Raw genomic sequence first — 13836 nt, 5'->3', positions numbered from 1 at the left:
TCTATACACTGCAAAACCTATTGCCAATAGACAATTCAATGATCTATTCACTAACTAATTTAAATAATTTCATATGAAATATTATTTAAATGAATCTATAAGCTTAATTCAGTTTATTTATATTTTAAGTAAATTAATTTTAATTTGTTTCGCGTTACTCGTGTCCCGATGGGTAAACATTGCGTTTGACGATGACAGTAGACGAATAGATCCGAAACGCATATAAACGAATAGTTCTGACTAATTTGCTACTCGACGAAGTTTCTACGTGGTTATTTATTTTTCGTGATTTTCCTCTGTATCGAGACTCAGTTTCCCGAAGGATTTGTTCGAGTTTTCCTTGCGTTCGTTCAGTTACTCGAGTTACTTTTGAACTTCGTGCATTCCTACCCTCTCCCCACGTCCACGAAGCTCCGAGATATGCCAATCTGCTCCATGTTCTTCACGAATCTTCTTTCGTGGTTGTGTTTATACGTAGCTACAATTGTATAGTGATGTGTACCTGTTCGAGAGTGCTCATTCGTCTTCTTTAAACAGTGAAAGTAATAGAAGAATGGAGTCGCGCGGAAGGGGTCGAATGAGCGAAAATGGAACTGGAAGGGAGGTGCAATACTCATAAGAATCGAAGCTTCATGGACAGTCAGGTGAGGTGATTTAATGCCTGTGCCGCCAATTAGGCCTAGTAAATTGTTTTCTTTTTAAGATATATATATATATATATACATATATATATATATATATATATTTATATATATATATACATATATATAAAATTATATTTATAGACAATTATATGATATATGTCCGCGTATGTATATAATTGCGTATAAATATACCATATATTTAGAAATTATCAAACTGCTTGAGAGAACTAACGTTTCGATGCACGACCGATCCGTCCCTGTTACCACCAGGTATACACATATCAGAAATCGTGAGAAGTTCAAGGGAAAGCTAAAAGCTGAATCCGTTGGTACATTTCGTTCATTAGTAATTCAACACGAGCGGCTTCTGTTGGCCAGGATAGAGTTTAAAGATGAACGTTATATACAAAATTTCAAAAATCAGTTCAATTAGACGGACCATGTTATCGTTTAGTATTCTTCCACGTGCATCCTTCCATTCTTCGTCATCGTCCATCGTCACGGTGTTTTAGATGCGTTTGGCTCATCGTCATGAATTAGTGTTCACACTGTCGCATCTCGGTATTAGAGGAAATAAAAATAAAACAACAAAAGAAAAAAAAAGAAGCAGATAAGAAAGAAAAAGAGGAAAAAAGACGTTAAGAGGCTTTTGTACTTGCGATTGATCGTCCTTCGCTTTGCTTAGTCTGACCGGAAGTGTAGGCGGTACACGATATATATACATGTTTGTTTATACTATACGGAAACGAAGCGAAGTTACACGTAAATTAGCTTGTCACGTGGCCGCTCGTCGAATACTCCCCGAGATTTCTCGTGGCTCACGCATGAAGGTTAGGGGTTCGAGCAGCCTGGATTTTTCTTTGACGATCATGTTTCTGACTAGGGAACGAATCAGTCAAACTCTCGCGATCATACGATTAATTATTTTTCTATTTGATTCATCGACGTTTCGAAAATTCTTGCGTACCTATTGCATTTCATCTGTCCAATGTAATCGCGTGTTAACCGTGTGTGTTACGATACTAGGTGATTTCCATGTAAAAAGCACGTTAACAAGCAATTCGTTGAACGACGATCGGTTATCCAAGCGAAATGCGTGAGTCGACGGAAGATCGTCCGACGAATCGGTCGTTGCACGGGTCGTTCTGTTTATTATATAGTATATATAAATATATATATATATATAAGCTAGTAGAGTTTAAGGTCATTTCATGATAATAGTATAATATACTGTTAAATTCATCTCGACGTCAGTAACAATCCTGTGACATGAAAAATATATAGCGTCATTTAAAAAAGTCGAGGTCACCTTGACTTTTTGTTACATGAAAAGCCTTTATTGAGATTTAGCAACGTGGGAACATGTAGCCCATGAAATACTACAAAACATTTCGTCTGAAACATTTTTTAAACCCACTACCGGAAATGCCTAAAAAATGGTGAGAAAACTTAATGCGGACACCCTGTATATATACAGTGTATGATATAATTAACTTTATTGGCATTAATTCGAGACGAATGAACTAGCCGTATCAAAGGAAAGAGAAACGAGTCAAATTTCTCGACGCATATACATATGTACACACTATACATACACATCAACAAGACTAACATGGTAGTTTTTAACATCGTAGATACAAATTATCGCCGCTGTTGTTTATTTCCATGATTGGTTCATCGTGTAGGTATCATTTAACGTAGTCGTCATATTGTTCGCGAAGGCCACACGTTAATGCCTATGTAGCTGAATTACTGCTCATCCCATTGTTTACCACCTAAAAGATATGTAACAGAGAAATCGGGAATAGATGGTGTGTGTATACATAATTGTTATAAGCGAGTAGTTCCTGCTCACTCTCCGAATTTCGCGGTGTTTTTCCATGTCCCCGAATTCCCTTTTGTCGATCGAAAGTATTCGCTAGATAATGAACAGAGAACGTAACACAAAGAGAAGAATATAAGCGTGTACCTTAACAAATAACTCATTAATCCGTTTCCGTTGATATCTATTCACCGGTACCCGCGCGTCATCTGTCAGCGATAGAGATGCGTGCGCAGCGTGCCCGTTTGTTCAAACGAACCACGTGCAAATTACACTCACCTATCACACAAACATCGAACTCTAAATTCCGACTCTAGATTCGCTTCTAGAGTTCCACGATTGACCATTGCGCGTGATTCGTGTGAATAACGCACAGGATGAAAGCGCAGCAATCGCACGTGACTGTCATAACCTAAAAGAACCCAAGAGTCAACCGTTCCAAGCGAGCCGTTTTATCCACTGTTATTGTTTACCATTCCATTTTACGATCAGGTATATCGAGTCGTTGGTAGATCAACGAGACACGTTACTTCGCGTACAAAGCCAGAGTATCTAAAATTAATTACGCGATTTATTCGTTTAACCTGTCAGCTACTAGGAAGCGTATTCCCTGACGCGAGGAACTAGGCCTAGGAAGCTGATTTTAGCGACACTAGTTCCGGACGGAAGTAGCTTTTTAGCGTGCACCGGTGCAGGAGAAGCTCGTTAAGCGAGGCGTCTTTGCACAACGACGGAGGTGAAATTAAACCTAGACAAACGACGGCAAAGAGAGAATGTTCCTAGCGCATCACGATGCGCTGTGTACACACAGACATGTCATCTGTGTGTTTTCATTCGGTTGCCGCTGTTAACAGACGGAACGGACTTTCACTTGAGTATTAAGTCTGCGATGAGTTGGTCGGCTGAGTCAGGCTACCTCGTAGACAACGAACAGCGGAATTATCGTTATTATATTTCCAGTAAGGCCATTTTATAGCGGGCAACCGCGCGCTGCTGCCTCTGTTTTACGACGAGAAACAGAATTAGACGATCATAAAACGTTACTTTATAGATGATCGAAATTGCACGTTACCGAGATCGAGGGAACAATTAGCCAGACAGGGGATAATAGAGGGATGGATTCTGGGTTCGTTGCGTTTAGTCGTTGTCGGGTCGGTTGCTGAAGGATCACGACATTGATGAGGTACTGTAGAATACATGATGAAACTGAAGATCCAGGAAAGATGTTTGACACCTAGCAGACGTGAGGAGGGGTGCATGTCGTACTTTACAGAACTGTCGAATTGTTTGTTCAAAGATGTTTAACTTTATTATAGCGAGGTTATAAAAGTCATTAATTTCACTTGATTTAGCTTTTTACAGATTAGCAGGTTTACATACGATTAGTGTTCTGTCCTAATGTATTACAAGCAATATAGCCGTAGCTAGGCACTCTATTTTCCTCGGAGATGACAGGTTAACCTAATAATCCCCGCGATGATTCGTTTACGTTAATGCGTGTAAGAAATCTCGTAGCATACGAATGAACATCATTGCGTAGATGCATCCGTGCAATAAAGTCCGATATACTTCTAGTGGCATAAATGTTAACCATGAAACGGCCACGGCCACTTACATATCATACACGGTGCATTGCAACTACCGATGCAACGGAGAACCTATACATATCATGACGCGTGCTCTACATACATATACATATATATTAGGTACATTAGCATGTAAGGTAAAGGAGCTACTTACGTAAGAAAGGAAAAATATGACAAAAGAAATGAACAATATATAAGACACGTATATACGTATGTATTATTTATAGCGTGGTTATCCTCTCGCAAAAAAAACAAAAAGGAAAAGGGATCGATGGGTTCGTAGCTCCGCGGAGTTAGGGGGACACTCTTCATTTTCTGTGAGCTGCGAGTGTCTTCCTAACTTCTCTATAGTTTCGAGAGTACCATCCAGAGATCTGTCCTGAGGATAAGATGATTCGAGGCTCGCGTGTCTATCGCTAGCGTTATAGAGCCGAGAAAAAACGATGTACGAATGATAGGCTGCCTGAACGCCGAACACGAAACGTTCAACCGAGCTGGCTGGTGATGCGAACTCGTTAATAATTTCCAGTGTTACAGGTACGCAATGTTCTACGACTACTCGCCTGCTTTGAAATGGAATCGCGTACCTAATGTTACTGTAACCTTCGTCCTATCTCGCAAGCCTGGGACGCCTACCTATTATAGAGTATTATTATGTGTAAAAAATAAAGAAAAGAAAAAAAATCTGAAGAAAAACCAAAGAAAACGCCCGACTTGCCCCGTAAGAGCATATCCATGTATATGTATTTACGAAAGCGTTACCGGTATTGTATTATACGACATATTATACGTGTATAATTGAGAAACTGAACGCGATGTTGATTGTAAATGTCAAAAATAAAAAGTGTACAAAAAAGCCAAACTATTCGAATTCATTTAACGATTATGCCAAAAAGAACAAGATCACTCGTCCCCGTCAGTTTCCAGAGTCAGAGAGTTCAGAGAGTTGAAGGGATCTTGTGTTCCTCACGTGGATACGAGATCCTAACCTGGTCGATGTTCATTCCGAAGGAATTTTCCCTATTCTTAGAGAAACGTGTATTCGTATGCCGGTCATTCCAGGAAGCAAATGACAATTAGGTCAGGACACGTGAGTCCTGATATCGATACGCGTTTTTAGCTAGGTTACGACGGAAATAGAAAAAGCTCTTATTTATTCATGCCTTGCCGGTATTCGAGTTAGGGAATCGATAAATCGACCGACCGACTACGACGCCCAACTAACCCTGCGGTAAGCTGAATCATCTTATATATATGGACGCTGGTCTTTATCCTAGGTACAAAGGGTAGGTCGTGTCGCAATGAACTTCCAACTGCCAGCGATTACGTTTCTTTTTCCAGCGTAGCGGCTTTATTAGTACAAAAAGCATTTTTACAAAATAAATAAATTACAGGCTCTGAACGAGGAACGAACTTGTCTCGATCTCACACATTCCTCCTCTCTGACTTCCCTGCTTCTTCCAGAGGCTTTCGTGCGTGCGATTCGCTTCTTTCGATTTGATGGTAAATATTATCAGCAGATGACTTCCTAAGAGCAAGCAGGAAGGGGGTGTAAGCATATTGTCCTATCCTGAATCTTTCTGAGTTTCTCGCGTGTCCTTTCCTTCCATCTGCTTTCAGAAACACGCCTGCTCTGATGCACACTGAAGTTCGTCGCAAGGCAGTGGCAGGTACCGCGTTACTGTTAAACTTTTAATGCGGACTCGGGATGCTTCGGGGATGATTTCATATTGGCGAGAATGACCTCCGATTCCGCTTCGTTCCTTCTCGTTCCATCGGCAGATGTTCCGTTGGACTGATAAAGCTTGGCAGGGTTTCGAGTGTTTGTTTCATGCTTGGATCGTGGTATGGAGGATGTCGATGCGTTTTTTCTCTTTTGACTCATTCGATGGTGGTTGATGATTAGTGAAACATGGTCGAAGGTCGTCGCGCGGGGTGAAGACTTTTTGCGATTAATATTGGTAACCTCCGTTGCTAGCATAGCTCTGGCCACCTCCTCCTCCGGAGTAGCTGCCGCCACCTCCTCCAGAGTAACCACCTCCGCCTCCTCCAGAGTAGCCGCCTCCGCCACCTCCAGAGTAACCACCTCCGCCGCCTCCAGAGTAGCCACCACCGCCTCCGGAGTAGCCACCGCCGCCTCCGGAGTAGCCTCCACCGCCGCCGGAGTAGCCACCATTCCCACCGCCGCCGGAGTAGCCGCCGCTACCACCACCGGAATAGCCGCCACCTCCACCGGAATAGCCACCGCCGCCTGAGTAGCCTCCATTTCCGCCTCCGGAGTAGCCACCACCACCCCCTGAATAGCCACCACCGCCGCCCGAGTAGCCACCATTGCCTCCTCCAGAGTAGCCACCACCGCCTCCAGAGTATCCACCTCCGCCTCCAGAATATCCACCAGATCTGAAAAACCATGTCGACGTGAATATGAAAGTACTATAAGACGGTCTCTCATGTGAGATATCGTGTAAGAGATTATGAGGTTGCGAAGAAAGATGAGTTTTCTGAATAAGTGGAAGACGTATGTAGGTTATAGATATGCTTTGATATTCGTTCTGAGAAAGATATGTATACCGTGCTTGGTCTAAGTGTAATTGTAAACGAGTAAGAAAGAAATATGATTTTTACCCGCCGAAACTGCCACCACCGGTGCCAGGTGTGCCGTAAGTCGAAGATGGTCTCGAGAATCCGCCACCGCCTCCGCCAGGAGCTCCGTAGCTGCTGGATATGCCACCACCGCCAGCGCCAGGTGCCCCATAGCTCGAGGAGATCGAGCCACCTCCGCGAGATGGTGCACCATAGGTCGACGAGAGTCCGTTACCGAAGCCACCGCCACCTCCGGATGAAGGGGCGCCGTAAGTGCTAGAGGGTCTTCCCCCACCACCGGATGGTGCACCGTAAGTGCTCGAAGGTCTGCCACCGCCGTTGGAAGGTGCTCCGTAGGTACTGGATGGTCTTCCGCCGGATGGAGCGCCATAGGTACTAGACGGTGCTCCATAGGTGCTGGATGGTGCCCCGTAGGTCGAGGATGGACGACCACCACCACCACCACCACCACCGCCGCCGCCGCCACCTGATGGTGCACCATAGGTGGAGGATGGTCCTCCGCCTCCTAAGTTCGGTGTCCCATAGCTTGTTGATGGTGGTAAGTAGCTACCTGAGACTGGTGCTGTAAAGACACGTTTCTCTTTACATCTAATTTGCACTTTAATTTGTTAGGTCACTATGGATGATGGAATAGACGCTTGATTATTGGATCATTCCGAGGTGTCGCGAAAATTTCTTATTCGCTTATTTTGAAAATTTTTGTCAGTAATTCTGGGTGGTTGTTTCGTTGAAACGTTGTCGAGTATAATATGTGCATATTTTTTGTGTAATGAATAGTTGGAGTGTTCGTTACTGATTAGGTTCAAGCGGGTTGATCTAAGTTGACGAGCTTAGACTAGTTATATTGCAGTGCTGTATATAAAATTCATACTAATTTCTTGTACATAGTCTTTTGTTCTAAAAGTGGTGTAACGAAAGTTTTAAGTTGTATTGTAACTATGGATTGCTTTTTGGATTTTTCATTCATCATTTCTCATAGCGATGTTATCAGTTATGTTGATAAATCTAGCTCGTAAAGAAATTGACGTTTCAAAATTATATCAGGTCTGTTGACCTTAATTCCGATTAATGTACCACGTTTATTAGGCTATGTTACGAGTACATTTTCTGTCGTTTAATAACGACTATTATTTTTCCAAGATTAGTCAGTTCCTTCGCAGTTTCTTTCATGTAAAAACACAGTACTTGACTTCTATGGCGTAGAATTAATTCGGTAGCATTGTCTCCGCGATTCTCAAAATTGGTAAAGGAAGATCGTACGACGTTAAAAGATCATAATGTCCTTTTGTCTTCGTATTCGTCATTAGTCGGTGAAAGTGTGGGAGATTTTCAAATGATTTTGCTTTCGTGATTATCCCGTGCGACCGTACTTTGCGACTTCACACTGTGTTCTCTAAACTCATCTACAACCTTCTCGTCGAATCTGCTGAGGTACCACTAGCTTTGAGATTGTCGAGGTCAAGAGCCACGATCCATTCGCATTGTATTTAATCAAGTTCGTGACTGATCTTACCTCTACCGTTCTTTGTTTCATTGCTTGCGAGATCATTGCCGGAAGAATAGTTGTAATTGAATATTCAAGGTTCTCTTAAAGACTTATTCTGTTATTTAAGTGCTGCAATTTTACTTTTGCTCTATACAGTAAAACGAATAAAAATTTTACCTTCTTTTTTAATGCAAATTCACTTCTTCCATTCTAATTTGCTTATCTCGATAAAGAAATTTGTTAGTATCAATTAAAGAAATTAAATTAAAATATTCTACTTCTTAGATATGGAATAACAAATATTTGGAATCTTGCATTTATTTCGATCTTGTCAAATATTTTATCTGGTTTTTCAATGCATGACGTACCTTTTCGATATTAATTAATTTGTATAATAAAACGAATAAAAATGATATCTTCTTTTTTTAATGCAAATTTACTTCTTCGATTCTAATTTGATTAGCTTGATAAAGAAATTTGTTAGTATCAATTAAAGAAATTAAATTAAAATATTTTACTTTTTAGATATGGAATAACAAATATCTGGAATCTTGCTTGCATTTATTTCGATCTTGTCAAATATTTTATCTCGTTTTCCAATGCACGAAGTACCTTTTCGATTTTAATTAATTTATTTCGATAAGCAATTTTGTCACGACTGATCAATTTAATATTTATTAAAATATTGTACTAAAATATTATATCCTTCATTAAAATGTTATACAGAAATATTACTAAAATAAATATTGTACTCTTTTACCTAAAATATTATTAAAATAAATATTATATCCCATTTTCCTAAAATATTGTACTCTTTAGACACGAAATAATAAATATCCGGAATTTTCGTTGCACGTACTTCGATCTTGCCCCAAACCTAAATTACACACAATCTGTTGCATAATAAATGCTATGTATCATAATTTTTCACCTAAAGTGAAATTTGGATACTCAATTAGGCAAACGCGGAAGTACTTACGCGATTATCCTTCGTTACAAATAATCTAAGTTTCCGTTAATAAAATTGGTATCAAAAGTAGTTTACAAGATCGTAACTGGATTGTAACGATTTTTATCGAGGAACTTGCTTCGAGACGTGTCATCAATCGTGTATTTAATCATGTGTCAACATGGAAGTAGAAATTTCATTAATAATTTCTATTTCCTAGTGTCAACATGGAAAACTCTATCCACTTTTCAAATCAACCGAAACGAAGATATTCAAAAGTTTATTTGAAGTTGCAGATTTCTACTATTAAGACAGGAGTAAAAGTTGCAATACTTCTTTAATAATATCTTCACTTTCGCAACACTGAAAGTCAACTGAAAATAATTTAGAATAAGACGAGTGACAAACTGTAAAATCTTCATCTAATAATTCTCTCAATCTTCTAATCCTGTATATTACTTAAAATAATGAAATTCAACAGCTAATTGCCCCAAATTTCTGTCACCAAGACGGAGATAAGAATAGATAAGATAAGAATTATAAAATTCGGTTGAAAATAGTACACTTGTAAAAAACATCGTGAATTATGCGATTCGCATTAATTGTAACCATAAAGTCATCGATAAATTTTGCTTTATATTTATTTTATGTTTATTGATAAATTATGTTTTATGATAAAACATATCTACGTATCTATGTATCTATCTATATTAAAATATCGTATATTTTACCATAACCGTATATAATAATTTACTGTTACCCCAACTTTACTATGCATCCCAAATAAAGAAGAAATACAATCATGCATACGAGACATTTCACTCCAAGAACTGTATTCCGACACATACTCTGATACGTGAAAATACCATAATATACCATAAGATACCGAAAAGTCTCTTCCACATGTCCGAATAACTAGAGCGTAAGTGTGATTCCAGGCTCGCTCGTGAGAAATTAATTTCACCAAATCGGTCTATACCCGGTCGCGATTGCCGGAGAAGTGTGTCAGGACACGAGATATCTGTTCAATTTGCACACCAGTCTACGTGCGATTCCATCGGAGAACCGTATCGATAATTCACAGCGTTTCGTCGTTTGAATATTTCATCGTCGCCCCCCGACGCGGTCACGACGATTTCTACTTCATTTTTTCCCGCGTCCTGATTTTTCAATTTCTCAGTTGATTTTCATTCACCAACGAGCGCGGGACGTCCACGAGGAGAAACTCACTTGCTGGATCGCGTGAGATTTATCTTTCACCCGCCTGAATCGGTGTAAAGTGATAGTCCCGCTACATCGCGCTAATCACTGGCACCTCGCTATCACGACTCTTCCTCTCGTCGCTTTTTGAAACTTTCTACTTTTTTCGTGGCTCTCCACTTTCTCCCTGCCTCGATAGTCATGCCATTTTTCTCGCCCAGCCATCTCCAGGGGTAATAACAAGGCTACCTACTCTAACTTTCTTCGTCCTCAACTTTTAGGCTAGACCTGACCAACTTCGGAATACGCTAGATTTGCATCGGGCAAAACTCAATCTTTGAAATTATCTTCAAATTTAATCTCAAGTCTAAAGAATCGCAGTTTCCTATATATTCTAGGATTCAACAATTTGTCAGTAAACTTGGATCATCGGGATTACGAAATTTGATCAAGATTCATAAGCCGAGTAATCGTAGAATTTTTCTGTGAACGTCTTACCCTCAGCGTAGATAGGTTGCAAGAGCAGTGCCGTAGCGAGTACGGTTGCTGCCAGGGGGGCCCAGCTTTTGGTGGGCCTCATGGTCCCTGACTGGTCGTGGAAGCTCGAAGGTAGAGCCGGAGCCGATTCACATGCACGAACTGTCCTTTCACCCCGAGAGAGGACTTCTCGATATACGATCACGTGTGTTACGCAGGAAGAATGGCGTAGAGGAAGAAGGGAAGAAGATCAACTCTGTGTGAGAGGCGCGGAGGCGACGTGGCCTGCTCGACGCATCCGTAAGATTTCGTCTAACGTGCTTCAAACAACGTCGATCTCGCTTATATAGTTAGCCGTCTTTCGGAGAAAGTCCTCACGGGAGTGCAAGAGGATGCTACCAGGCAGGCAAGAGTTCTTTGGTGAACGTGGGGGGCGAGTGTGGGGTGAAAGACAGTGTTGGAGGGGATCGGGAGGACCTGGTGGAGGATTGGCGAGAGATGCGCCGTGGTTGACCCTGGTCAGGCTGTTGTCTCCTTTTTTTCCTACACCTTCTTTGAAGTTAGCTTGCCTGGTCGGATTTATCTTTCCCTTTTTCTCATCGTGTTTGCCGTTCTTCGTTACCTTTTGTGTCGCGTCACGAACTTAAAGCTCCTGTTATGATAAATTGCCATAGACGTGGCCTTGATGTCATAGCTGATGGAGAAGAGCGATCAGGAGATGATGGCAACGATCACCTGAGGCACAGGCATGCATACTCATCGCGTACCAGTTATTCGACGTTTCGTCATTTTATTAAATATTTATGTAGATTATTCGTTGCACGTGAACTTTTCAGAGGCTGTCCATTGGCTTCAGACCCTTTTTGATAATTTGCATAGCGGACGAAGTGCAGGTTCTGATTAAGTGGATAGTTAGGGACAGAATATATACTAATAGAGGTAATATATATAGCAATATCAGTAATAATAGTAATACAGATAGTAATACAGATAACACGTATAGAGATGTGCATAATATATATAGTAATATAGCTAATATTACAGAGAATACATATAGCCATATAAATAACATAAGTTATAATACAATAATACGGATGATAATGCATATAATAATACAGACAACATGCATGTATATGGTAATTCTGATGATACTGCAGATAATAATATAGATAATATATGTAACAGTACCAATAGTAATGGACGTAGTATATACATAGCAATAGAGATAATACATATAGTATTACGAATAATACTATGCATAATACAAATAATATTACGGATAGTAGTATAGATAATACAGATAGTATTACCGGTAGTAGGACAGATAATACGAATAGTACTTACATACAATTACACATGTAATAATACAGATACAGGGTTATTCAGAATGACGTGCTACACGAAAGAACAATGCGTCTTCATTGTTAAGCCATATTCAAAAAGTAACGAAGGGTTGTTTGTTTTCTATCAAAATTACTTCTTGCGTGAATTTTGGGACATCCTTTATATAGTAATATAAATATAAATACTATATTACTTATATTAATATAAATATAAATATTACTATAGTAATATGGTAATATAAATTAATATTTTAGATAGTAATATAAATAATATGTATATCAGCAGAGGTGGTGGTACGGATAACAGATTGTATAATGATGCAGACACTAGACAGTAAAAACTGAACACAATTTGGTATTTTACCGTGGAATATTTCTCGAACGATTTGCATACCTAAATTAGAAGTGAAAATGTGCCGTTCGGGAATTCAATATTCATGTCATTGGCTCGAGTTCTTTATGCTGTAGCATTCAGAGCGCGAATTTAATTCTTATTGTTAGTCGAATTTTAGACACTCGTTTGTCATAGTCGTGATTCGAATATAACGAAGCCAAAAGTTCCTCTGCGTTGGAATATCGAGGAGGAAAGTGGTTGCATTCTTAATAGGACGTTTTATGCATTTTGAATTACAAGCGACGAACGTTGACCAATGCCACGTCAGGTATTACAGGAAACTATTGCTGTAAGTTTTAATTGCATTAATCCGATTAAAAGTTCGAAAGTTCGAACGAAAGTTCATTGTAACGTGTATTTAAACATGCGACAATTCTTGATTACTCTAATTAATTTTCGTAATACTTTGTTAACACGTAGACATTCGAGAATGAAAAATTGAGTATGGGAACGTTATGCTATTTGATGGAGATATTGAAAAATTAGCGTTCAATTAAATCGAGTAATTCTCTCAGTCTTGTAAGGAACAATCGTTTTGTTAATTACAATGCAAATTTTTATGAAGCTTGTTAGTTTATTGGATTATTTAATGGAGAATAATACATCAAGAAATTTATACGTGTAATTTTGGTTTGCATATTCATGAACTTACATTACCATAAATTATGCAATTTCCAATATTTATATTGAAACAGAAGATAGTTACATATCGACAGATTTTAATGTATATTTTAGTAAAATACTGTTTCATCATTTTTTGTATGATAATTTTTAAATTAAAGGTATGTAGTAGTATTTAAATTTAATATATTTAGTATATCAGTATATAATATACTATACTGTGTTTTTCTATACCATATTTACTATAGTAAATTATAGTAAATTATAGTATAGTACTATATTTATACTATATTATACTATTATTACATTATATTTGTATACTTTGTACATTTTAGCAGAACTGTCAGAAATTTACCAAACATTAAATTTTTTATTCAACAGGAACTATAAATGTGGAGTAATAAAATAAAAATAAGTTCAACGAATTGATTTTTTATTTCCAATACATCAAGAAATTAATAGCACAATAACACATCTGATCAGCATCATAGATTTTGTAGAAATTAACTCTTTTTAAATCACAAAATACAAAAGTATTATGAAAAATCCAAATATAAATAAATATGAAAATAAACATTTCATTTCTAACTAATTAACAATGCAAATCAATTCATCCCAAACCAATAGCAATATTTTAAAAAATATATATTTAAATGAACATCCAGATGAACAAAAATTCAGAACCATTTTTCTACGTACACCTAATCTGA

The 13836-nt window shown here is 38.7% G+C and overlaps 1 protein-coding gene across 1 annotated transcript; it reads right to left on the bottom strand.

The window, feature by feature from the left end:
* Nucleotides 1-6004: 6004 nt before the first annotated feature.
* LOC108545409 (loricrin) lies at nucleotides 6005-10871 on the bottom strand. Its single transcript, XM_017896996.1, has 4 exons — nucleotides 10790-10871; nucleotides 6678-7218; nucleotides 6235-6452; nucleotides 6005-6189 (listed from the first exon to the last, which is right to left on the bottom strand). Exons 1-4 carry the CDS (start codon nucleotides 10869-10871, stop codon nucleotides 6005-6007), a joined length of 1026 nt encoding a protein of 341 aa, XP_017752485.1.
* Nucleotides 10872-13836: the final 2965 nt, after the last annotated feature.

Source organism: Eufriesea mexicana, unplaced genomic scaffold (assembly GCF_001483705.2).
Source record: "Eufriesea mexicana isolate 0111107269 unplaced genomic scaffold, ASM148370v2 scaffold442, whole genome shotgun sequence".
Taxonomy (NCBI): Eukaryota; Metazoa; Arthropoda; class Insecta; order Hymenoptera; family Apidae; genus Eufriesea; species Eufriesea mexicana.
Note: the sequence above shows the minus strand (reverse complement) of the source record. Positions and strands in the feature narration are given on the sequence as shown.

Bases quoted from the DNA above. Each gene is read 5' to 3' on its own strand.
- LOC108545409 (XM_017896996.1), bottom strand. From the start codon at position 10,871: ATGAGGCCCACCAAAAGCTGGGCCCCCCTGGCAGCAACCGTACTCGCT. The intron at 7,219-10,789 runs GTAAGACGTTCA...GTGTCTTTACAG, and splicing joins GCAACCTATCTACGCTGAGG to CACCAGTCTCAGGTAGCTAC. The intron at 6,453-6,677 runs GTAAAAATCATA...ATGGTTTTTCAG, and splicing joins GGTGGTGGCAGTTTCGGCGG to ATCTGGTGGATATTCTGGAG.